The 25,234-nt window shown below is 35.0% G+C and overlaps 1 protein-coding gene across 1 annotated transcript in view; it reads right to left on the bottom strand.

The window, feature by feature from the left end:
* LOC123245328 (ABC-type organic anion transporter ABCA8-like) overlaps positions 1–19,578 on the bottom strand; it is a 114,015-nt gene extending 94,437 nt beyond the window's left edge. The window contains exons 1-5 of the mRNA XM_044674176.1: positions 19,511–19,578; positions 6,059–6,084; positions 5,765–5,866; positions 3,916–4,120; positions 306–461 (exon numbers count right to left, since the gene is read on the bottom strand). Coding sequence (XP_044530111.1) covers positions 306–461; positions 3,916–4,120; positions 5,765–5,866; positions 6,059–6,082 — 487 coding nt within the window. The 5' untranslated portion in view covers positions 6,083–6,084; positions 19,511–19,578. The remainder of the gene's footprint in view (positions 1–305; positions 462–3,915; positions 4,121–5,764; positions 5,867–6,058; positions 6,085–19,510) is intronic.
* Between the last annotated feature and the right edge of the window lie 5,656 nt (positions 19,579–25,234).

Raw genomic sequence — 25,234 nt, 5'->3', positions numbered from 1 at the left:
GAATAGAAAACCAAAGCTCATTAAGGTCAACCTGATTTTTTCAAATCATTCCCTTTATATAGGCCTATCAAGATGATATAGTAAAGTTGACAAGGAAAATAAATACATTTGATTAGAAACTTGTTCATTGAGATACTTTGTATTTTAGTAAAGATTTGTGCTATTTGAGATTAGGAATAGAATGCATATTATACATTTATATTGTTGGTATCATTTATTTTTTATGCTTTATCCTCTCATAATCCTTCCTGGCATAAGAAAAAAATAGCCACAAGATCAGAATAATTAGACAAAGAGAAAATCACCTGAATATTCATGAAATTCCCTGCTAAATGGAACTCTGTATCCCCATGACTTTAATTCATAGGAGAACATATCATGAAAGATGACTGCAACTGTGTCATAGAATCCATGAGATGAAGTCAAAACTTTTTCATCTGTCGTCCCAGTAATATTTATTCCTGCCATGCATAAGGAAAAAATAATCATTTAAGATGATTTATTAATGAGTGGCCAACTAATTTAAGTAATGTTCATCAATATATGAAGTAACTCAACTGACTAGAAGATTCAAATATAGCAGTATGGACGAAAAAGTTATATCTAATTATCTTGAAATTGTAATGATGAATGAGAAATGCGATTTATCTCACTGTGCCTTTTTAAACAAATCACCGTTGATCTTAAAATGTCATTGAAGACTACTTAAAAAATAAAGCTTAGAGATAGTGTAAGAATGGAATTTAATAGAACCAATCAATCAACGACTCCACTCAGTACAGATAACTTTATCAGGTGAGACCATATTCTGATTAAAGATGAATGATTTACTTTACTATTATGATAAATTTGGAGTAAATGTAATAATGAATATCTTTTCATATCAGGTAGTGTTGGGTCAACATAAAGTTGGGAAGATTATAGCATTATATATGTGTATGTGTATGTGTGTGTGTATACATATATATATATATATATATATATATATATATATATAATTTTCACTAGATAGTGAACATCCAAAATGTCTGAACTTTGTTAGCTTTCTTAATTCCCTATTCTTGTAAGCTATAGCTTGCCCACTCACATATCCCTCCCTTCCCTCTTCCTCACTCTTGAGACAAAGCAACTTGGACATTTCAATTTGTAAACATTTTATTCAGCTTCATTCATCACTTGGAATTGAGTCCACTATGGGAGAGGTTCAACATGTTCCTCAAAGCTAACTTAACTTCTTATAATTACAAGAATACTACCCCCAAGAATCAATTGTAAGCACTATCAGTCTTCTACTAATTTTATTTCTGTTGATGACAACATCCATTTTCCTCATGGGTAAAATTCCTTTTCCAAAATGCAATTTATACTTAGCTTATAAGCATTATTTTTTGACTCTTAAGATTTTTTCTTTGTAACTGGGCAGGGGAAAAGCACAATACATAGGGATCATAGGATCATAGATTTAGAATTATGAAAGCTCTTAGAGTTCATAAAATCCAGCCCTTCGTTTTATTGACAAAGAAAGTGGAGCAGAGGAAGATTACATGATTTGTCCAAGGATACACAGCTGATAGCTTTGCTCATCTCTTGATTATCTTTCTTCAACCTGCTCTCTTTTGAAGATTTTATATCCTCATAATCTTAGAGCTGCTGACCCTCATCCCACTGCATTACTAAACTGATCCTAGATGCTTTAAGAGATTCTTGGCATATCCCAACACTTGGGGACAAGCATTACAATACTTGGTTTTCCTCTAAAAGGAAGAGATATAATTGGAGTCCTGAGAACTGGGATCTTACTGTGGCAGACTATTGAGGTCAGGTGGAGTAGACTGCTACACATGTAGATTGCTTGTGGTGGGCTCAATGACTACATATAAATATAATGTGTAGCAGTGTTATGGTGACCAAGTGTTTACTAGTGGGAAGGCTGATGACTGAAATAGGGTTAAATAAGAAACAGCTCAAGTTCAAGAACAGAAAGACTGATAATGTATCTGGTGAGCTCTGAGCTCACCAATAAGATGAGATGAACAGGGCTTTGTTTCAAGGCATCACAATTTAGAAGGCACAGCTGCCATTTATATACTCTAAGGTGGGAAAACTGGTTCTTAGCATTTAATTAGCAAGAATAATGAGTTACAATAAATAGTCTCTAGTGAGAGCCTATTCTCTCCCCCTCTTTTCTGCATAAAAGCTTTACCTGAGTTTGTATTTCCTTTCTCTATTCCTTTTCCCTAAATAGAGATCTGAGTTGAGAATTTTGTAAATGTGATGATAATTGAACAGAGAATGCATCAAACTGATGGTTCATTTTATTAAAATATAAGAATTAAATGAAGGGACATACGTTGGGAGATTAAAAGGACATCTTAGACTAAGGATTTTAAACACAGAGGGGATTTTTGTAGTAGCAATAAGATTAAAATAAAAAACTCAAAGGGGGATGGAGGTGGGATTTGCTTAATTTGCAACGAAGCAAATCAAACAAAGATACAAGATACATAAGCACTCATGTATATAAGCACTGTTCATCTTCCCTGACTATAGAGAAATTTAACTTTGATAGGCAATGATAAATTACCTGGAAACAGATTTTTTGTAAATCCTGAAGAAAAATATTTTCTGGAGACAAGAACATGGTGTGGACCATAGTCATGACTATAGGAATGAGACTGGAAATGGGGAGAAAGATCTAATAACTTTTCTGACTTTATAATGGAGAGTTTTTTGTTTCATTTTCTCTAGAATCTTTCTGAGCTTAGTTTGGAGCATATGGTATGGGATGTGACTAAGTCATTTTTTTGATTTGGAAGGGTGGATGTGACTGAATTGATTGTGATGCATATCAATCAATCAATATTTATTAAGTACTTGTTATATGCCAGTCACTGTGTTATGTGTTAGGGATACATATTTTAAAAAATAGGCAGGGAATATGTCTATAAATAAGTAAATATAGGATATATGCAGAATAAATGCTCAATCAATTGAAAGATACCAAAATTAAGGGATAATCAGAACAATTTGAACTACATCTTGAAGGGAGCAAGCTGTTCTGTGAAGTGGAAGTAAGAATGAAAGCATTCCACACAGAGGCAATGGAGGTGAGACTTGGGATATTGTTCCTGAGGAACAATAGGTTGGTCATTTTGGCTCCAATGTAGATTGTTTTAGGAGGAAACCCAAAAGATAGTCAGGGGCCAGATTATTTAACATCAGTAACTAATGAGTTGGCACTGAGAATTTAAGTGATTTGCTTGTCCAGGGTCACACAGTTAAGTATATAATGGATTTGCAACAGTTCAAGATTCAAGAATTTAAGTTAAAGAGCTTAAGCCTTCCTGTCCTCAAAGCTATCTACTATGTAATACTTACTCTCATCTATATACATTATAATGGATGTACTCAATCATTCAGCTAAGTAGCAGGGAGTTCTTTTTCTACGTTTTGTGGAAACCTTTTGGAATCACTTTTCTCCATGAGGAAATAACCTTATAGTTGTGATTTTAAGAAGAAATAGGGTCCATTCTCTAAATTAGACCCTTTCCCAGAAAAGATAAAGACATAATCCTCAGAGTATTTATTAAAATGTATACACCAATAAGCAGTTTTATCAAGAATGTTGAACCATTTAAAAGACTGAAACTTAAAATCTACTGAACCCCCCCTGCCATTAATTTTGTTGTAGATAAAGGGTAACTATGTGATATTGGACATTCTGAAATCAGACACAAGATAACTGAGAAAACAACTCATTTTAACTATTAGTTTGGCCTGGTTGCGTATCATAGTATTTAGAACACTAAACATTTAACTCTTCTGTGCATTAAGATTAAACATTTTTATCTTATAATAAAATGAATAATAAAATAAAATATGACACCAAATATTAGCTAGGGGTAAAGACCACACCTTTCATAAAGGAAGCCAAAGCCATTTTGCTCATTATCTGTTGAATTGTATTGGTGACTGGCATATATTTAATTAGAAAGTCAGAATCATTAAACTCATTTAAGGGTCCAAGGTCTACCGGAGGCACTTCAGGAATCTGAGAGACTTTAGAAGTCATTAAAATGAAAAACAAAAGCAGGCATGGAATCAATGAGAGAAGCCATTCCTGTTAAATACAAGAGAAAAATAAATTAGAATGTGGACACTGAAATGACTATTTTCATCAAACACCTTTTCTATTTAATTCCTTTGTGTGCTTAATGTAGGACTAGCTATTCTTATTCTACTAAGTTCATATTTTTAAGACAGACACACTTATTGACAAAGAAGAGAGGAAAAAAATGACCTGACAAGAAATAATATGGTTGCCTATTAAAAACAAGACTAATAAATACTAAAAACAATTATATAGAATTTTAAGGTTTTTGAAGCACCCTTCTCTAGAGTTCAAAATTAAAAATATTTTAGGTATATTGGGTTCTTTTCGCCCATTCATTTTCCTGCTTATTTCTAACTCTCAACATTTTTCACTATGGCTCCTTTAAAAGATTTGTTCCCTAAGGATTTATACAGTAGTCATAATTTTAATGTAATTAATTGAGGATAAGAGAGAAGACATCTTCACCAGTTGTGCTAAAAAATATGCATTGAATAATAAACTCCTTGAGCAAACAGGTCTGAGAGTTATTGAGAAACCGTTTTCAGGATTAGTTTCCAGCACTTTACTCCTGCTTTGTCCCTGCTTACAGTAATTGTGACCTGCAGAAATCTAGACATAAGTGGTCTAGAGAGTGATTAGTTTAGTACAGTATACCTTTGTGACAGGTGACAATAATTAGAAACTAGTATTTAGTAACTCCACAGAGTGCCACAAGTCTTGGGATTAAGGATAATGCTTTATCTGGGTAAAGAAGCCCACCAAAAGGAATTTTTCCATTTCTGCCAGTAGGCACTTTTCTTGTTCTTCCAACTTAACCAGTGTCTTAATCATAATAGACCTGTTGAGTGGAAGCAACATAGACTATTTGTATATAGATACATATATACATCATATATATCATATATATGTATATATAATATATAAACATTAATTTCTGGATTAGTTATTGTATTTGTTGTTGCAGGTCCCAAAACTCTGAGCCTGTGCTAAGCGGAATGATTTTATGAGATTTCTGTGAACTGATGAGTTGGGGAAGTGTTACTTTTATTTCATTTAAAAAAAAAGATTTATTGCTCAGGGGCTGCATTTCCTTTTTTTTTTAAACCCTTGTACTTCGGTGTATTGTCTTATAGATGGAAGATTGGTGGGCAATGGGGGTCAAGTGACTTGCCCAGGGTCACACAGCTGGGAAGTGGCTGAGGCCGGGTTTGAACCTGGGACCTCCTGTCTCTAGGCCTGACTCTCACTCCACTGAGCTACCCAGCTGCCCCTGCATTTCCTTTTTAAATGGCACCTTCAATATTCAATGTTTCCTTTTCTAGGACATTTACAAATATGGGAAGCCCAAAATTAAACCAGCCTGGTTGCTCAATATAAATGAATATATAAATAGCAGTGCAGAAGGAAGAAAGGCATGTATGCTACCTAGGAGGCACATCTTCCTTTACCAAATGTTAAGACATAATTTTGTTTGTTTTTTTTGCTTTGCTTAAAAAAAACCAAAATTTAATATTTTAACTAATCAAATATTTTTGTCTCTCTCCCATCTACTTTTTTCCATTCTAATGAAAAAAATAGAAACAAGGTCCTTATAATAATATACAGTTAGTCAAAACAAAGCCATACAATGACATAGTCTTTTAATCATACCAATAAACTCTCTCTTTTCATTCTCCATTTTTTGAGCAAATTCTTACAAAGAAGGGCCTGAGTTTGTTGGCAAATGCTTCTCTCTCTTTTAATCATTTTGGCCTGTTTGTTACAAAAGGAGAGAAAACAATGTAAATATTTTGGCATGTATATGACATTATATATATTTGTATATCTATATATGGAGAAAAAGGGAGAGGGAGGGAGAGAGAGACAGAGACAAAGACAGAGGCAGAGACAGAAAGAGAGAGATTGTTTTGTTTTTTCAAACAGAAAAATATTTAATAACATCACCTTGGTTCCTTTCTTCTTTTGCATTCCTAGAAAAAATGTTGGGAAATATCAAAGGTAAGTTTCTTAAGGGAAGAGATTATTTTCCTTTTGTCTTTCTATCTTTTATCAATTAGTATTATCCACACTACATAGTAAATGCTGAGGAAATGTTTGTTGATTTGATTAATAATGAATTCTTACAGTGCCAAAGTTCATCTACTTCATACATAGCAATACTGATTTACTGAAAGGTAAGTTAATCCTAAAAGTTAGCATTTCACCAATGGTGCCAAATGATTTCCAGAGAAATATCACTAGATATTGAGAGGAACCCTCCTCATCTGGTTATTCTTTTTATACCTTATGCTTCTAAGTAATATGCTATATTCTATAGGAATCATTTCCAATCTTCCTCAATTGTAGTGTCTTCTCACTGTTAACTTTAATTTATCCTATGTATCTTATATATCCCATATGTTAGTACATAGTTCTTTGCATCATCTCCTCTGGTTAGACTGTGATTTCCTTCTCATCTTTCTTTATTCTTCCTGATCTTAGCACACATGATGCAGTCATTGCTTATGAATGTGTATTGACTAGATGATTAATTTGCAGCTATTAGAAAATTATTTTTGGTGGGAGAGAAGAGAAAAGAAGACAAGGAGTGACATTTTTTGAAAAACTGAAATATTCACATCAAAATTTCATTTAGCTTTAGACCTAATAAAAGTATCTTTCTTCTTTAAAAAATAAAACAAAACAAAACCTTGATGTATAATTTCATCTACATGGAAAACTTCTGATTTGTAAATCCTCTCTGCCCATGCAGAGAAGCAGAACCAAACTGGTACAACTTGTGGCGTCAAAGTGCCTGGGAACAATGGAAGGTAAAATGATTTGGCCCTTGGTCACACAACTAGCATGTGTCAGAAGAAGGACTAAGGCCTGCCCACTATCCCCTGTGCCACTGGGACCTGCCACAGAGTTTATAACATAAAAATACATATTTGCTTGCTCATAAGATTTCCATTTCAGGTTTACTTGATTTAAAAATAGCTTATTCATAAAGTAATTACAAATATATTGGTTCAATTAACTTAAAAAACTTACTTTCAGTCTTAGTATCAATTTTAAGACATAAAAGTGACAAAGGCTAGGAATGAGGGGTTAAGTGGGTGGCCCAGGGTAACACAGCTAGGATGTAGTTTAATTTATTTTGAAAGGTTTGAAAATGTTTTATACCTATGTAGCTACCAGCTAGAGTCACTTAACACCTCCTAGTTTGGGCTCAGTTTATGAAAACCAGACAAAAGTTTGAAAACAAAAAACATCATTTGTTATGGGGGGTGATATGGAATATGAAAAATGGTAGATCTGGAGAAAGAGGATCTGGGTTTCAGTATTAACTCTGTGACTTGTATGACCCTGGGCAAATCAAAATTGTTCCCCTGGACCTTAGTCTCCCCATCTGTGAGATAAGAAAGTTGTACTAGATAATCACTGAGGTCTACATTCCAGCTCTTAATTTATAGTTCTGTGATCCCAAGTTAGTAGAATTGCAAAAGATGACTTACATTTTAGCTGGGATTTTTGCCTTTTAATGGAAATTCCTGAATAAAACTTGACTGTCCTTTAAATCATACTAACAGCAACAACAATCACAACAAAGGCTAATTAAATTAAACTCTTATGAAGAGAAAATAATGTCTTCTGAAAATAATAAACCTGTAATAAAAAAAACCCTTATCATTTCCCTTCCCAAATAGATTCTTCTTATCCAAAGAGTAATTCTGTTCTGGTCTCTTTAGTCTTGTAATTTGAGACAGAGAAGCAATCACAATAAAAATATTTATCTCCCTTCTCTGGGTAGAAAAAGTCTCTTTTAAGACTTCATAAGAATTCTATTAAAGTCAGTAGGAAAATGAAAAAAAAATTGGAGAAAGTAAATAAGCAAATTATCCAATTCCTTGCACACATATTGTAAAGTAGAATTAATACAATGAAATAGAATTTTAAAAGTAACTTCAGACTAAATTTACAAAATTCAGAAACATTTTCCTAGTCCATTCTATAGTCTCTTTCATTAGATCCTCAATAGTCTCCAAATTTATGTTCTCCTCATGAATGATAGATATCCTCAAATTTCATAATTCTTCCAGATATTTTTGTCTATATATTAATACACAGAATTTTCAAAATACAAACCACTAATACATATAGTTAATCTCCTCTCATATTTCCCTGATCAAATATGGTTGAATGCCATTCTTCATTTTACAAGTATTTATGTCATGTCCACTACAGTGAGAGAAGAGTTTCTGCATTACACAAAACAAAAAGGAGAAGAAGAGATTAACTTACATTTAGGAATGCTGAAACAAGGACACAAGCAGTATAATCGATTCATTGGTCTCTCTATGTCCAAAAGAAGAGTTCAAATTGCTTCATAGTCCCTTTTACATGAAGTTTTCAATGTTTGCCTATTTTCAACAGTTCCTATTCAGATTGACTTTGAAAAGGGTTAAGGTCAATCAGCCAGGCTGCCAAAATGACACGAATCACATGATGCCTTGTATGCTGTTTCCCATTTTTTTCTGCTCTAGTCAGTACAGAGAGGCAGCAGTTACAGATGGTGGGCTGTGCTTGTTATTTTGGAAGGAATAATGTCATGAAGACAAATCCTACGTTTACTCCTCTGGCTCACTGCTTCCTGGAATAAAGAAGTGGCCAAGTTCAAATGTTTCAAAGAAAAGAAAAACACCCCAAGAGGGATGACCACAATGCAATCTTTAAACAGGAAAATATAAACAGCTAAGTCAAAGAACAGATTGAAATGGGAGAAGGAAGAATGGGAAGTGGGGAGGGGAACTGCAATGATAAATAACCCCCAAACCCAAGAGAGATGATAACTGAGGTGAAGGAATTTCAGCTGAACTGAACTTCACTGAAGCCAAATAATCTAAATAATAATATTAATAGCTGGCTTTTAATGGTGTTTTGTGTTTTATGAAGTACTTTATAGATATTATCATATTTAATTTTCATGACAACCCTGAAAGATAGGGAAAATAATTTTTTCATTTTACAGATGAGGAAAGAGATAAAGAAAAGTAAAATTTGCTCAATGTCCAACGATTAATAAATAAAAGAGTTAGAATTCATACCCAGGTTTTCTAAATCCTGACCCCAGGGCTCATTCAGCTAACCTATTACTATTATCACTAAACAACAATATTTCAAACATCAACCAAATTTCACTTGTTATTTTAGAACTCCAAAGTAATGAGTAACTAAGTGACAGTAGATAGAGTTCTAGGTTTGGAGTCAGGAAGACTCATCTTCTTAATCCAAATCAGGCTTCAAATACTTACTACCTACGTGACCTTGGGCAAGCCACTTAACCTTCTTTGCCTCAGTTCCTCATCTATAAAATGAGAGGAAAAAGGAAATAGATAATAACTCAAGAATCTTTCTTAGAAAACCCCAAATGGGATCATGCACAGTTGGACATTACTGAAAAATAACTGAACATCCTAAAGCAAATGTTTGTCTCATAATTGCGTTCAATCTTTACCTCTTTGGGATAAGTGCTTCAACTTAGAGATGAGGAAATTAATCAACAGCTTTCTCCACTGTTGCAAAGCTGTGGGAAATAAATCCAGACTTAAAGACATTTAATAATTTTATGATGGGACAAAGAAAAGACAGTGGAATAAAAGCTTGGCATTTTTGCCAAATTCTCCCAACACACTCCTTTAAGTGACTTAAAAATTTGTATGAGATAGGACTCAGAATGGAATAACTAACACAAAGTCAGAATGAGTCATTTTTCTAGCCCCAAGATAGCTTAGAAAGACATAAAGAGAAATTTGCAGACTCTAGAGTGGGTGACTGGGAGAATGGCATGGCTGAAATGGCACCTGCTGTGGACCTGGGGAAAGGTGGTGTTGGGGATTGGTGAAAGCAGCAGCAGCAGAAGCCACAGGAGAATTTAGTCCCCAGTGACCATAAGGGGAAGGAAGATTTAGTCATAAAGAGATTACAGGAGATCTCTTTGTTAGTGCTGGGTATGGTATCAGGCGATATTTGACAATTCCACTACTGATTTTGTAGCTGTGGGTCACAGTTCCAGATGGCAAGTTGTTCATCCAAGTTGAAAGGGAGCAGGGAAACTAGTGGGGATCAGGAAAGGCCTAATATAGTAGGTTGTACTTGAGCTGAGTTTTGAAGAACACTGAGTTTTCTAAAGGACAAAGCCTTTACCCCATTTCCCTTGTTTTCAGTAGTCCCTTTTTTCACTTCTGGCTTCTGGTTTCCAGAGTCGTGTAAAATCATATCTTCAGGATAGAGGACTATGGCCATAGAATCCTGCATATATTGGCAAAAATATTGCTTTGCTGAAAATTTTCCTCTTTTTTCTTAGTTGATCTTTGTTAGAAAGGTTTCCTTCAAGACTCAGATAAAATGTGACTTCTACTTCTGGCAGTCAAAATGGTGGAGTAAGAAATGTTCTAATAAAATGAAAACCATCTTCAAACAACCACAAAAAACAAATTTTACAAGGTTTTCTGGGTCAAGATGGCGGCAGAGTAAAAAGCAGCTGCTTGACCTCTCTTAACTCACACATATAAGACTCCTCAGGAAGACATAAAAACAAATCAAGATGAACGAAGGGACCCCACAACAGGGCACAGCATTGAAGTTACTTGGAATCGGGCATTTCCATGCTATAAAGAGGTAAAACAGTTCTCACTAAAACATGAGATGAGCAACCCCCCCTCCCCAAACCACCTAAAGGCCAAAGCCAGTTCAAAAAAGTCAGAACGAATTTGGGGCATCCATTAAGTACTTGGCAGCCACCTGGGGTCACCAGGACCAGCTCCTGAGAGCAGCAAGACTTAAGACCACAAGAGGCTAAAGAATGAGCAGACTTTGAACACAGACCCTGAGCTCAGGCCTGCACAGGAATCGTGAGCTCAGGCAGATCTTGGGTGGGGACCCAGTGCAGAGTGGTGCACAACTGTGGAAGCAGTGCCCTGGGATTATTAAAGGAGCTTCAGGCAGAAGAACAAACAAGGGAACCAAAAGGGGGCTTGACCCTGAGAACAACTAGACCTGAGACCTCAAGAGCCTAAAGAGCCCAGACAGACCCTGGGCTTGAGGATAAACCTGAGAGGGCTCTGGGCTAATAATGGCAAGCCAGGCTCAGGAACCCCAGAAGAGAAAGATCAGCAAGAAGAAATCTTTAACACTCGACAACTTTTACACAGAGAAAATCCAGACAACAGAGAAAATAGCAAAGGAGAACAAACAATCATATCCAAACCATCCTAAAACAATGAAAACTGGTCACAAACTCTTGAAGAGTTCAAATCTGAGATGAAGAAAAAAGATGAAAGATCTGGCAAGAAAATGACAGTTTAAAAGGCAGGATTTCACAATTGGAAAGTGAGGCAAGTCAACTGAAGACCAGAAATGATGAGATTGAAAAGGAAAACCAAAAGATTATAACTGAAAACCAGTCCGTAAAGGCTAGAATTGAGCAATTAGAAGCTAATGGTCTCTCAAGACAGCAAAAACAAATAAAAGAAAGTCAAAAGACTGATAAAATAGAAGGAAACATGAAATATCTCAATGAGAGAAAAAAAAGAAAACAGGGCTAGAAGAGACAATTTGTGAATGAGATGAACTCGCTCATAAAATGGAAGCAAATAGCAGAATGGATTAGAAACCAAAATCCTACCATATGTTGTCTACAAGAAACACATATGAGGTAGGTGGACATACACAGGTTTAAGGTAAAGAAATTGAGCAAAATATTTTGGGCGTCAAATGAGAAAAAGAAGGCAGGAGTGGCGATTATGTTTTCTGACAAAGCCAAAGTAAAAATAGATATGATTAAAAAAGACAGGGAAGGTCATTACATCCTGATTAAAGGCAGTATAGACAATGAGGAAATAACATTGCTCAATATGTATGTACCAAGTGGCATAGCATCCAAATTCATAAAAGAGAAACTGGTAGAGCTCAAGAAGGAAATAGATAGTAAAACCATACTAGTGGGAGATCTAAATATTCCTCTTTCAGAGCTAGATAAATCAAACCAAAAATAAATAAGAAAGGGGTAAGAGAGGTGAATGAAGTCCTAGAAAAATTAGATTTAATAGACATGTGGAGAAAAATAAATAGTGACAAAAAGGAATACACCTCCTCTTCAGCTGCACATAGTACATTCACAAAGATTGACCATGTAATAGGGCATAGAAACATTGCAAACAAATGCAAAAGAGCAGAATAGTAAATGTAACCTTCTCAGATCATAATGCAATAAAAATAATAATTATAAGGACACATGGACAGGCAAATCAAAACTATTTGGAAATTAAATAATATGATTCTCCAAAACCAGATAGTCAAAGAAGCAATCATAGAAACAATCAACAAGTTCATTGAAGAGAATGACAATGATGAGACATCCTACCAAATGCTGTGGGATGCAGCCAAGGCAGTACTCAGGGGGAAATTTATAACCTTGAGTGCATATATTAACAAATTAGGGAGGGCAGAGATTAATGAATTGTGCATGCAACTTAAAAAATTAGAAAGAGAAAAAATTAAAATCTCCAGATGAAAACTAAATTATAAATACTAAAAATCAAGGGAGAGGGGCAGCTGGGTAGCTCAGTGGATTGAGAGCCAGACCTAGAGACAGGAGGTAGTAGGTTCAAATCCAGCCTCAGACACTTCCCAGCTGTGTGACCCTGGGCAAGTCACCTAACCCTCATTGCCTACCCTTACCAATCTTCCACCTATAAGTCAATACACAGAAGTTAAGGGTTTAAAAATTTTAAAAAATTTAAAAAAATCAAGGGAGAAATTAATAAAATTGGAAGTAAAAGAACTATTGATTTAATAAATAAGACTAGAAGCTGGTATTTTGAAAAAAAAAAAGATAAAATAGACAAAGTACTGGACAACCTAATAAAAAAAGGATAGAAGAAAACCAAATTGACAGTATCAAAGATGAAAAGGGAGACCTCACCTCTAATGAAGGGGAAATTAAGGCAATCATTAAAAGTTATTTTGCCCAATTATATGGCAATAAATATAGCAATCTAGGTGAGATGGATGAATATTTACAAAAATACAAATTGCCTAAATTAACAGTGGAAGAAATAGAATACCTAAATAATCCCATATCAGAAAAAGAAATTGAAGAAGCCATTAAAGAACTCCCTAAGAAAAAATCACCAGGATCTGATGGATTCACAAGTGAATTCTATCAGACATTCAAAGAGCAACTAATCCCAATACTATACAAATTATTTAATATGATAAGCAAAGAAGGAGTCCTACCAAATTCCTTTTATGACACAAATATGGTATTGATTCCAAAGCCAGGTAGACCAAAAACAGAAAAAGAAAACTATAGACCAATCTCCCTAATGAACATAGATGCAAAAATCTTAAATAGAATATTAGCAAAGAGACTCCAGCAAGTGATCAAGAGGATTATCCACCATGATCAGGTGGGATTTATACCAGGAATACAAGGATGGTTCAACATTAGGAAAACCATCCACATAATTGATCATATCAAGAATCTAAAAAACAAAAATCACATGATTATCTCAATAGATGCTGAAAAAGCCTTTGACAAAATACAGCATCCATTCCTATTGAAAACACTGGAAAGTATAGGAATAGAATGACCTTTCCTAAAAACAATAAACAGTATATACCTAAAACCATCAACAAGCATTATATGCATTGGGGATAAATTAGAAACCTTCCCAATAAGATCAGGAGTGAAACAAGGATGCCCAATTATCACCTCTATTATTCAACATAGTACTAGAAACACTAGCAGTTGCAATTAGAGAAGAAAAAGGAATTGAAGGTATCAAAATAGGCAATGAGGAGACTAAGCTATCACTCATTGCAGATGATATGATGATCTACTTAAAAAATCCTAGAGAATCAACTAAGAAGCTGGTAGAAATAATCAACAACTTTAGCAAAGTTGCAGGATACAAAATAAATGCACATAAATCATCAGCATTTCTATACATTTCCAACACATCACAGCAGCATGAGGTAGAAAGAGAAACACCATTTAAAATCACCCTAGATAATATAAAATACTTAGGAATCTATCTACCAAAACAAACAGAGCAATTATACAAAAACAACCACAAAACACTTTCCAAACAAATAAAACTAGATCTAAACAATTCGAAAAACATCAATTGCTCATGGGTAGGACGAGCTAACATAATAAAAATGACCATTCTACTCAAATTAATTTACCTATTTAGTGTCATACCTATCAAACTACCAAAACATTTTTTTTACTGAATTAGGAAAAACTTTAACAATGTTCATTTGGAATAACAAAAGATCAGGAATATAAAGGGAAATAATGAAAAAAAAATATGAAGGAAGGTGGCCTAGCAGTACCAGATATTAAACTGTACTATAAAGCAGTTTTATAGTACTCCGCCAAGGATGGTCCCAAGCCCAGCTGAAAAAGGAGGAGGGTTGGGCACAAGGCTAGCAACCTCACCCCATAAAAATCTTACTTGCTAAAGAAACTGCAACCTCATTAAACCAACAAAACCAACGATCGCCTAGTCTGGAAGATTGCTCTCCAACAGAGTCCATGACGCATGCTGGCAAAAGCCAACAAACTCCAGGTCTTTGACGGGTGCCTGCGTCACATCTTGGACATCAGATGGCAGACCTGGTGGAGATATGCCGAGAACGAGACAGGGACCGTCAGAGTGACATGGGCCCAGTTGGGGGAAGTTGCCCAGAATAGAGTCCGTTGGCATGAGATGGTTGCGGCCCTATGCTCCTCTGGGAGTCAATAGAAATAATAATAATAATAATAATAATAATAATAATAATAATAATAATAATAATAATAATATAAAGCAGTGGTCATCAAAACAGTATGGTACTGGCTAAGAGACAGAATGGAGGAACAGTGGAATAGATTTGGGCTAAGTGACATCAGCAATACAGTGCATGATAAAATCACAGATCCCAACTTTTGGGACATGAATCCACTATTTGTCAAATACTGCTGGGAAATTTGGAAAACAATATGGGAGAGATTAGATTTAGATCAACATCTCACACCCTACACCAACATAAATTCAGAATGGGTGAATGACTTGAATATAAAGAGGGAAACTATAAATAAGTTAAGTGAACACAGAATAGTATACTTGTTAGATCTCTGGCAAAGGAAAGATTTTAAAACCAAGCAAGAGTTAGAGAAAATTACAAAATGTAAAATAAATGGTTTTGATTATATTAAACTAAAAAGATTTTGTACAAACAAAAACAATGCAGCAAAAATCAGAAGGGAAACAACAAATTGGGAAAAAAATCTTTAAAACAAAAAACTCTGACAGGGGTGTAATTACTCAAATATACAAAGAGTTAAATCAAATGTATAAAAAATCAAGCCATTCCCCAATTGATAAATGGGCAAGAGACATGAATAGGCAATTTTCAGGTAAAGAAATCATAAGTATCAATAAGCACATGAGAAAGTGTTCTAAATTTTGTTTTCATATAATTTCGTATAATACCTGGCTTTGGAATCAGTACCATATTTGTGTCGTAAAAGGAATTTTGTAGGACTCCTTCTTTGCTTATTATATCAAATAATTTGTATAGTATTGGGATTAGTTGCTCTTTGAATGTCTGATTGAATTCACTTGTGAATCCATCAGGCCCTGGTGATTTTTTCTTAGGGAGTGTGTTGGGGGAGGGATTGCTCAGCTCGCTTTTTAGTGAGAGCTGTTTCACAGCTTTATAGCATGGAAATGTCCCAATCCCAAGTACCTTCAAAGCTGCGCCCTGTTGTGGGGTCCCTTTGTTTGTCTGGTTTTGTTTGTATGTCCTCTTGAGGAGTCCTATATGCTTGGGTTAGGAGAGGTCAAGCAGCTGCTTTTTACTCTACTGCCATCTTAACCCGGAAATCCCCTTTCCCTCATTCTTCCATTAAAAACTATTTTTCCCAATTATATGGCAATAAATATAGCAATCTAGGTGATTTGTATGAATATTTACAAAAATATAAATTGCCTAGATTAACAGTAGAAGAAATAGAATACTTAAATAATCCTATATCAGAAAAAGAAATTGAACAAGCCATCAAAGAACTCCCTAAGAAAAAAAGTGAATTCTATCAAATCTTCAAAGAACACCTAATTCCAATACTATTCAAACTGTTTGACATAATAAGCAAAGAAGGAGTTCTACCAAACTATTTTTATGATACAAATTTGGTATTGATTCCAAAGCCAGGTAGATCAAAAACAGAGAAAGAAAACTACCGACCAATCTCCCTAATGAACATAGATGCAAAAATCTTAAATAGAATTCTAGCAAAGAGACTCCAGCAAGTGATCAAGAGGCTTATATATCATGATCATGTGGGATTTATACCAGTAATCAGGGATGGTTCAACATTAGGAAAACCATTCACATAATTGACCATATATATAAGCAAACCAAGAAAAACCACATGATTATCTCAATAGATGCTGAAAAAAGCCTTTGACAAAATATAACATCCATTCCTATTGAAAATACTAGAAAGTATAGGAATAGAAGGACCTTTCCTAAAAATAATAAACATTATATACCTAAAGCCATCAACAAGTATCATATGCAATGGGTATAAATTAGAAGCCTTCCCAATAAGATCAGGAGTGAAACAAGGATGCCCACTATCACCTCTATTATTTAACATTGTACTAGAAACACTAGCAGTGGCAATTAGAGAAGAAAAAGTCATTGAAGGTATCAAAATAGGCAATGAGGAGACTAAGCTATCACTCTTCGCAGATGATATGATGGTCTACTTAAAAAATCCTATAGAATCAACTAAAAAGCTTGTAGAAATAATCAACAACTTTAGCAAAGTAGCAGGATACAAATATAAATGCACATAAATCATCAGCATTTCTATATATTTCCAACACATCACAGCAGCAAGAGGTAGAAAGAAACACCATTTAAAATCACCCTAGACAATATAAAATACTTAGGAATGTATCTACCAAAACAAACACAGGAATTATAAGAACGCAACTACAAAACAGTTTCCAAAGAATTATAACTAGATCTAAACATTTGGAAAAACATTGAATGCTCATGGGTAGGAAGAGCTAACATAATAAAAATGACCATTCTACCCAAATTAATTTACCTATTTAGTGCCATATCTATCAAACTACCAAAACACTTTTTTACTGAATTAGAAAAATCTATAACAAAGTTCATTTGGAAGAACAAAAGATCAAGAATATAAAGGGAAATAATGAAAAAAAACCGTGAAGGAAGGTGGCCTAGAAGTAGCAGATATTAACTTATACTATAAAGCAGTGGTCATCAAAACAATATGGTACTGGCTAAGAGACAGAAGGGAGGATCAGAGGAATAGACTTGGCATAAGTGATGTCAGCAAGACAGTATATGATAATCCCAAGGAGCTCAACTTTTGCGACAAAAATTTGACAAAAAGTGGTGGGAAATTTGGAAAATAATATGGGAGATATTAGGTTTAGATCAACATCTCACACCCTACACCAAGATAAATTCAGAATGGGTGAATGACTTGAATATAAAGAAGGAAATTATAAGAAAATTAGGTGAACACAGAATAATATACTTGTCAGATCTATGGGAAAGGAAAATTTTAAAACAAAGCAAGAGTTAGAAAAAATTAGAAAATGTAATATAAATAATTTTGATTATATTTAATTAAAAAGTTTTTGTTGAAACAAAAACAATGCAACCAAAATGAGAAGGAAACAGCAAACTGGGAAGAAATCTTTATAACAAAAACTTCTTACAAGGGTCTAATTACTCAAATATACAAGTAGCTAAATCTATTGAATAAAAAGTCAAGCCATTCTCCAATTGATAAATGGGCAAGGGACGTGAATAGGCCATTTTCAGGTAAAGAAATCAAAAGCATCAATAAGCACATGAGAAAGTGTTCTAAATCTCTAATAATTAGAGAAATACAAATCAAAACAACTCTGAGGTACCACCTCACAACTAGCAGATTGTCTAAAATTAGAGAAGGGGAGAGTAATGAATGCTGGAGGGGGATGTGGCAAAATTGAGACATTAATGCATTGATAGTTGTGAACTGATCCAACCATTCTGGATGGCAATTTGGAACTATGGCCAAAGAGATCTAAAAGACTGCCTGCCCTTCTATCCAACTACAGCATTTCTTGGTTTGTACCCCAAAGAGATCATAGATAAACAGACTTGTTCAAAAATATTTATAGCTGTGGTATTTGTGGTGGCAAAAACCTGGAAAACAAGGATATGCCCTTCAACTGAGGAATGGCTGAAGAAATTTAGGTATATGCTGGTGATAGGATATTATTGTGCTCAAAGTAATAATAAACTGGAGGAATTCCATGTCAACTGGAAAGACTTCCAGGAATTGATGCACAGTGAAAGGAGCAGAGCCAGAAGAACATTGTACACAGAGACTAATACACTGTGGTAAAATTGAATGTAATTGACTTTTGTACTGGGAAGAAAGCAATGACCCAAATCTATTCTGAAGGACTTAAACGGTAAAGAACACTACCCATATTCAGAGGAAGAATGGCAGGAGTGGAAATACAGAAGAAAAACAACTGCTTGATTACATGGGTTGATGCAGACATTGCTGGGGATGTAGACCTGAAATGACCAAACCAATGCTACTCTCAATAATATGTAAATAAATCTTGATTGATCACACATGTTAAAATCAGTGGAAATGTGCATTGGATATGGGGTTGGTGGTGAAGGGGAAAGTAAAAACAACAATCATGTAACCATGGAAATTTTTTCTAAATAAATAAAATATTTAAATTAAAAAAATTTTAATGTCACCCCACCAGAAGGAATACTTTAATGACATCATGGATCCCTTACTCATTAATTTACACTCAGAAGGGTCTTTGGAGAACTGATTTGATAAAATATTATAGAATACAATAAGAAATCCTTTTCATATGTGCTTACAGTACACAGTTTACTATTATGTTGTATAGCAAGCTCATGACTTACGAAATTTAGAGAGAATTGAAGCTTAGTTTTTAGTATTCTGCAATTCAATTCGGTAAGTATTTATTGGTTGAAGAAATGATGTACTAGATACTTTCTTTGTTCATCACTATTTCTCAGTAAATAGACAAACCCAAAAAAATTATGTCCTTGATACAGTGCAATTGTAGCTGAATCAATAGGATGAGAGAGCTAGAGAGGGAGACAGACAGCCAGCCAGACAAATTGAGACACACACACACACACACACACACACACAGAATTCCAGCAAGATAAAATCCTTATGAATTAACATCAAGTAGCACTAATACTTAAAGCTCTAACTCATCAGCTCTCTCCCACCAACCTCCATGCTCCTTGAAGAGATGCACATACCAAGACATGGTATCCTGCCTTTCACAATGGCATTCCAACTTGCTGCAGTGACTTTGCCAGCACATCCCCTGGCTGACTGCTACCTTCAACATGTAGCCAGAATTGATTCTTGCATAGCCACATGAATGGAGTAGGGAGTAGTAGAATTGTATTTTCTTTGGCCATTTCCAATTCCTGGAACCCCAAGGAGTCACTATGTAGAATGCATTTCCCTCAAACCTTCAAAAAGGAAGTGACATAGATTCTGCCTATTTAAGTGAAGAAAAGAGGAAAGTTAGAAGAGTAACTCAGGCAGAGTGTCAGTGTGCATGGTTAAACTAGATCTGAAGGAAAGGGAACTGAAACCCAGTTAGTTCTGGTCCTATAACCCCAGAGTTACCCCTACTCTCAGCAGGCCCCAAATTTGGTGCAACCTAAATCCTTCTGCCTGGGAAGAAGGAGAAGGAAATTTGCAGCACAGTCATTCACCAGCATTAGAGGAGAAAAATGATGGAAGAATATAGAGAAAACATGTTGAAACACAAACGTTTATAAGAGGAAGAAAGTTCAATTAAAAACCAGGGTACAAAGAGATAAATTGACAGAGAGAAGGGTCCTAAAACTAGATGGAGGTCTCAGTACTTAACTCTCTCAAAGACATTATAAAGCTCTCAAAAATATTACAAGATGAAGGAAAATGAGCTATTGTCCACTGAAATAAAGACTCCCATGGAATCCCAAGAGAATATAAAACAAAGAGAAATTCCAATATATTTAAAAAGAGAAATTAAATCCATAAAAAATTAAGAATAAATATGTCTAAATATATAGTTCTCAGTTCATAGTAAAAAGTTTAATTTAGGAGATTAGGGGAAAAGTTCAATATATAGTGGAGAGTTTCTCAAAAAACTAAAGAGGTCAAAGAGAGACATAGATTTGAAATATAAAAATACCAAAACGAAGGAAATATTGTTGAATAAAAGTATAAAAATTAGCACTTATGACCCTGATACAAGCCAAAATCAGTTGACATTTAATTTAGGCATATACAGAGACAACTTAAGGACCATAGATGTGTCAAAAGAACATGATAAATCAAGTAACTTGAACATTATAATATAGGAAATAAAACAAGAAAACTGCTGAGAACTTTTGAATACAGAAAATAAATAACCAATCAAAAGAATCTGCATCAAGAAAAAAACAAATCCAAGTAACAATAACAATAAAATTATGCTTCAAAGTTCAAGACATATGGTGATTAAAGGAGAAAATTACTTCTTTAAGTACAATCATTTTTTTAAAAAAATATTTAGTATTTGATTTTATGTATTTAAAAACATTCTGAACAGAACCAAGATGGCAGATTAGATGCATCAACCCAGCTGAACTCCTTCAATATTCCCTTCCAAATACCTTTAAAATAATGTAAAATCAAATTTTGGAGCAGTAAAGCCAACTCCAGTTTTGTGGTCTATGAAAATTTAGGAGATCAGCAGGAGAGGTCTCTCTAATCCTGGAGTAGAGACTTATCCAGAAAATACACACACACACACACACACACACACACACACACACACACACACACACTGTCACAGAAGCAGTAGAAGCAGTGGTTTCTGGAGCTCTCCTCCCAGAGATGTTAAGAAGGTAAGGGAATTGTTCAGAAATAGATAATCAGGAACCCTTTCTTAGCACTGGGTACAAATGGTACTGATTGTCAGTTTTATTACCCATAAAAAGTTCTAGTTTGTAGTTCCAGGGCAGATGAAAGTGTTTGTAGGAGATTACCAGAGAGAAGGATCCCTGGTCTCCGTTGCAAGGCAAAAAAAAGAGAACTAAGATTTGTAGCTGCAGGAGACAAAAAGCTTTTACTGGGTAAGGATAAGAGTGCAACCAGGAAAGTTGTGATCAAATCTCTCCCAGTATCACGCTATCTTGGATGTTACACAACACTTTCAGAAACCCAGAACTAGCATTGAAAATAGCCACACGAAAAAGGTTGAGGTTTGGCACTTCTCACTCCCAACAAATCAGGGTTGAACTTTGACATTAAATCCAAAGTCAATAAATAGGCTAGAAAATAAGCAAAATCAACAAAAAGAAAATGACCATGAAAGCTACTACTGCACAGAGAATAAAATATAAAATCAGAAGAAGACAAGAATTTGAAAATAGATACATACAAAGCTTCAAAGAAAAATGCTAATTGGACCCAAATCAAAGAACCATTCCTGGAAGAATTTTAAAAAAGGTTAAAGAAAAAGATGAGTGGTAGAGAACAAAGTGGGGGTGGGGGAATGAAAGTGAGGCAAGGAAATTTTGAAAAGAGAATTAATAGCTTGGTAAAAGAAGCACCAAGGAATACTGGAGAAAATAATAACTAAAAGAACAGAATTGACCTAATGATAAAAGAGGCAAAAAAATTCACAGAAGAAAAGAACTCTGTAAAAAGTAGGATATTTCAAATAGAAAGGGAAGTACAGAAATTCACTGAAGAAAATAATTTCTTAAAAATTAGAATTGAACTAGTGGTAGCTAATGGCTACACAAGAATTCAAGAAACAACAACAACAAAACCAAAGTCTAAAGAATGAAAAAATAGAAGAAAGTTGAAATATTTATTCAGAAAATACAATTGACTTTGAAATAGATTGAAGAGAGATAATTTTAAAATTATTGAACTACCTAAAGACCATGATCAAAGAATGACCCTAGACACATTTCAAGAAATTATCAAGGGAAACTAACTTAAAATAAAAATAGAAAATAAATAAAATAAATAGAAATTTAAACATTCCTCAATCACTTCCTGAAAGAAATTCCAAAATGAAAATTCCCAGTAATATTATAACCAAATTCTGGAGCTCCCAGGTTAAAGAGAAACCACTTCTGGCAATCAGAATAAAACAATTTAAATATCGTGGAGCCATAATCAGGATCACATAAAATTTAGAGGCATTCATATTAAGGGAGTAGAGGACTTGAAATATGATATTCTGGAAGGTAAAGAATCTAGGAAACTGAGTATAATCTGTTAAAGAGAAGAAAAAATATTTAATGAAATAGAGGACTTTCAAGTATTCAAAGTGAAAAGATCAAAGCTAAATTGAAAATCTGTTGTTCAAACCTTAGACTTAAGAGAAGCATAAAAAAGGTAAACACAAATGAGTAATCAGCCATAAGGGACTCTGTTTACATTAGTATAAAAAATTATATATGTAACTCCTAAGAATTTAGTAATTATTATGACTCTTTAAAGGAGTTTACATATATAGAACACATGGATATGAGGCAATTATGTTGGGGTGATCACTAAAAAATGAAGAGGTGAGAAAGAAGGATGCACTGGGAGAAGAAGGAAGAGAAAAGAAAAATGGGGAACATTTCTTCACAATAAAAGAACCATAAGTGGAAGAGATTTTACATCAAAGGGAAAAGGAAAGTGGTAGATAATACTTGAATCTCACACTCATTGAGTTTGAGTTCAAAGAGAGAAGAATATATACTCCCATGTTCAGTTGTGTATAGAAATATACTGTCTAAGAGAGAAAAAATATGGGAAGGGCTTAAGAGAAAGAGGGGCATTATGAAATGGAAGGTAAATTAAGGGAGGTAGTGGTTAGGAGTAAAATAAGCTTTTGAAGAGGAACAGAACAAAAAGAAAGAAGAAAGGAGCAGAGCCAGAAGAACATTGTACACAGAGACTGATATACTGTGGTAAAATCGAATGTAATGGACTTCTGTACCAGCAGCAATGCAATGACACAGGACAGTTCTGAGGGATTTATGGTAAAGAACGCTACCCACATTCAGAGGAAGAACTGTAGGAGAGGAAACATATAAGAAAAACAACTGCTTGAATGCATGGGTTGAGGTGGACATGATTGGGAATGTAGACTCGAAACTACCACAACAATGCAACTAACAACAATTTGGAAATAGGTCTTGATCAATGACACATGTTGAAACCAGTGGAAATGTGTTTCGGCCATGGGTGGGGGGATTGTGGGGAGTGAAGGGGTAGGAGCATGAATCATGCAACCATGTTAAAAATGAATCTTAATAAATGTTTTTAAAAAAAGAAATAGAAGAAAAAGGAATAGAGGGAAATACATGGTAAATTTTAACTATGAAGGTGAATGGGATGAGTTCACCTATAAAACAGAAGGGAAAAGGATTAGACGCCCAAATACAACAATATGTTGTTTACAAGACAAACATCTGCAACAGAAAGACACAAGGAGTTAAAATAAAGGATTGGAGCAAAATCTATTTTAAAAGGTAGGGTTAGTGATTCTTATCTCATACAAAGCAAAAGCAAAACAGACCTAATTAATAACCAAAGAAACTACATTTTTCTAAAAGGTACTATAGAAAATGAAGAGGAAATAAAAATGATCTATAATCGATTTTCCGGGTTAAGATGGCGGCAGAGTAAGAAGCAGCTCTTAACCTCTCCTGACCGAAACACACAAAACTCCTCAAGGGGACATAAAAACAAGTCCAGACGAACTGAGGAACCCCACAACAGGGCACAGCGTGGAAGGTACGTGGAATCGAGACATTTCCATGCTATAAAGGGCTCTCACTCAATCGCGAGCTGAGCAACCGCCCCACCCCCACCCCCTCCACACTCACCTATAGCTCCGAACCCAGCTAAAAAGAAATAGAGCAAGTTTGGGGCACCCATCGAGTCATCGGCAGCTCCGGGACCTGTTCCTGAGAGCAGCAAGACTTAGGACCCCATTAAGTCAAGAACGCACGCGAAATCTGAGCGCGCGGGAGCAGAGAGTGGACGCTGGGCGCAGAGAGTGCCGGCTGAGCAGAGGCGTGGGTGGAGGCAAACACAACCAGAAACTAAAGCCTAAGTGGGGAACCAGTGCAGACGGGTATACGACTGTGGAAGTAGCTCCCTGAGACTTGTAAAGGAACTTCCTGCAGAGGATCAAGCAAGGGAACCCACCAGGGGGCTTGACCTTGGAAAAGACTAGAACTCAGACCTCAGGAGCCAATAGATCTCAGACAGACACTGAGAGCGAGGATAAACCTGAGAAGCTGCTGGGCTAATGATGGCTAATCAGTTACAGGAAATTCAGAAGAGAAAGAATAATAACAAAAAAAAAGAAGTCTTTAACACTCGACAGCTTCTACACAGAGAAAATCCAGACAACTGAGCAAACAGAGGAGGAGAACAAACAATCATCCAGACCCTCCCCAAATAAGGAAAACTCCTCACAAGCTATGGAAGAGTTCAAATCTGAGATTTTGAGGAAAATGGAAGAGATCTGGCAAGAAAATAACAGCTTAAAAGGTAGAATCTTGCAACTGGAAAGCGAGGCTCAGAAACCAAATGAACTGATAAGCAAATTGAACACAAGAAATGACCAGATTGAAAAGGAATACCAGAAGATTATGGCCGAAAACAAGAAGATTATGGCCGAAAACCAAAAGATTATGGCCGAAAATCAATCCCTAAAGGCTAGAATTGAGCAAGTAGAAACTAATGATCTCTCAAGACAACAAGAACAAATAAAACAAAGCCAAAAGACTGAAAAAATAGAAGGAAACATGAAATATCTCAATGAGAGAGTGACAGACCAAGAAAACCGGTCTAGAAGAGACAATTTGAGAATAATTGGTCTTCCAGAAAAACCAGAAATTAATAAAAACCTGGACTCTATACTAACAGAAATAATTCAGCAAAATTGCCCTGAAGTCCTACAACAAGAGGGCAATATAGAC

The sequence above is a fragment of the Gracilinanus agilis genome, chromosome 4 (genome assembly GCF_016433145.1).
Source record: "Gracilinanus agilis isolate LMUSP501 chromosome 4, AgileGrace, whole genome shotgun sequence".
Taxonomy (NCBI): domain Eukaryota; kingdom Metazoa; phylum Chordata; class Mammalia; order Didelphimorphia; family Didelphidae; genus Gracilinanus; species Gracilinanus agilis.
Note: the sequence above shows the minus strand (reverse complement) of the source record. Positions and strands in the feature narration are given on the sequence as shown.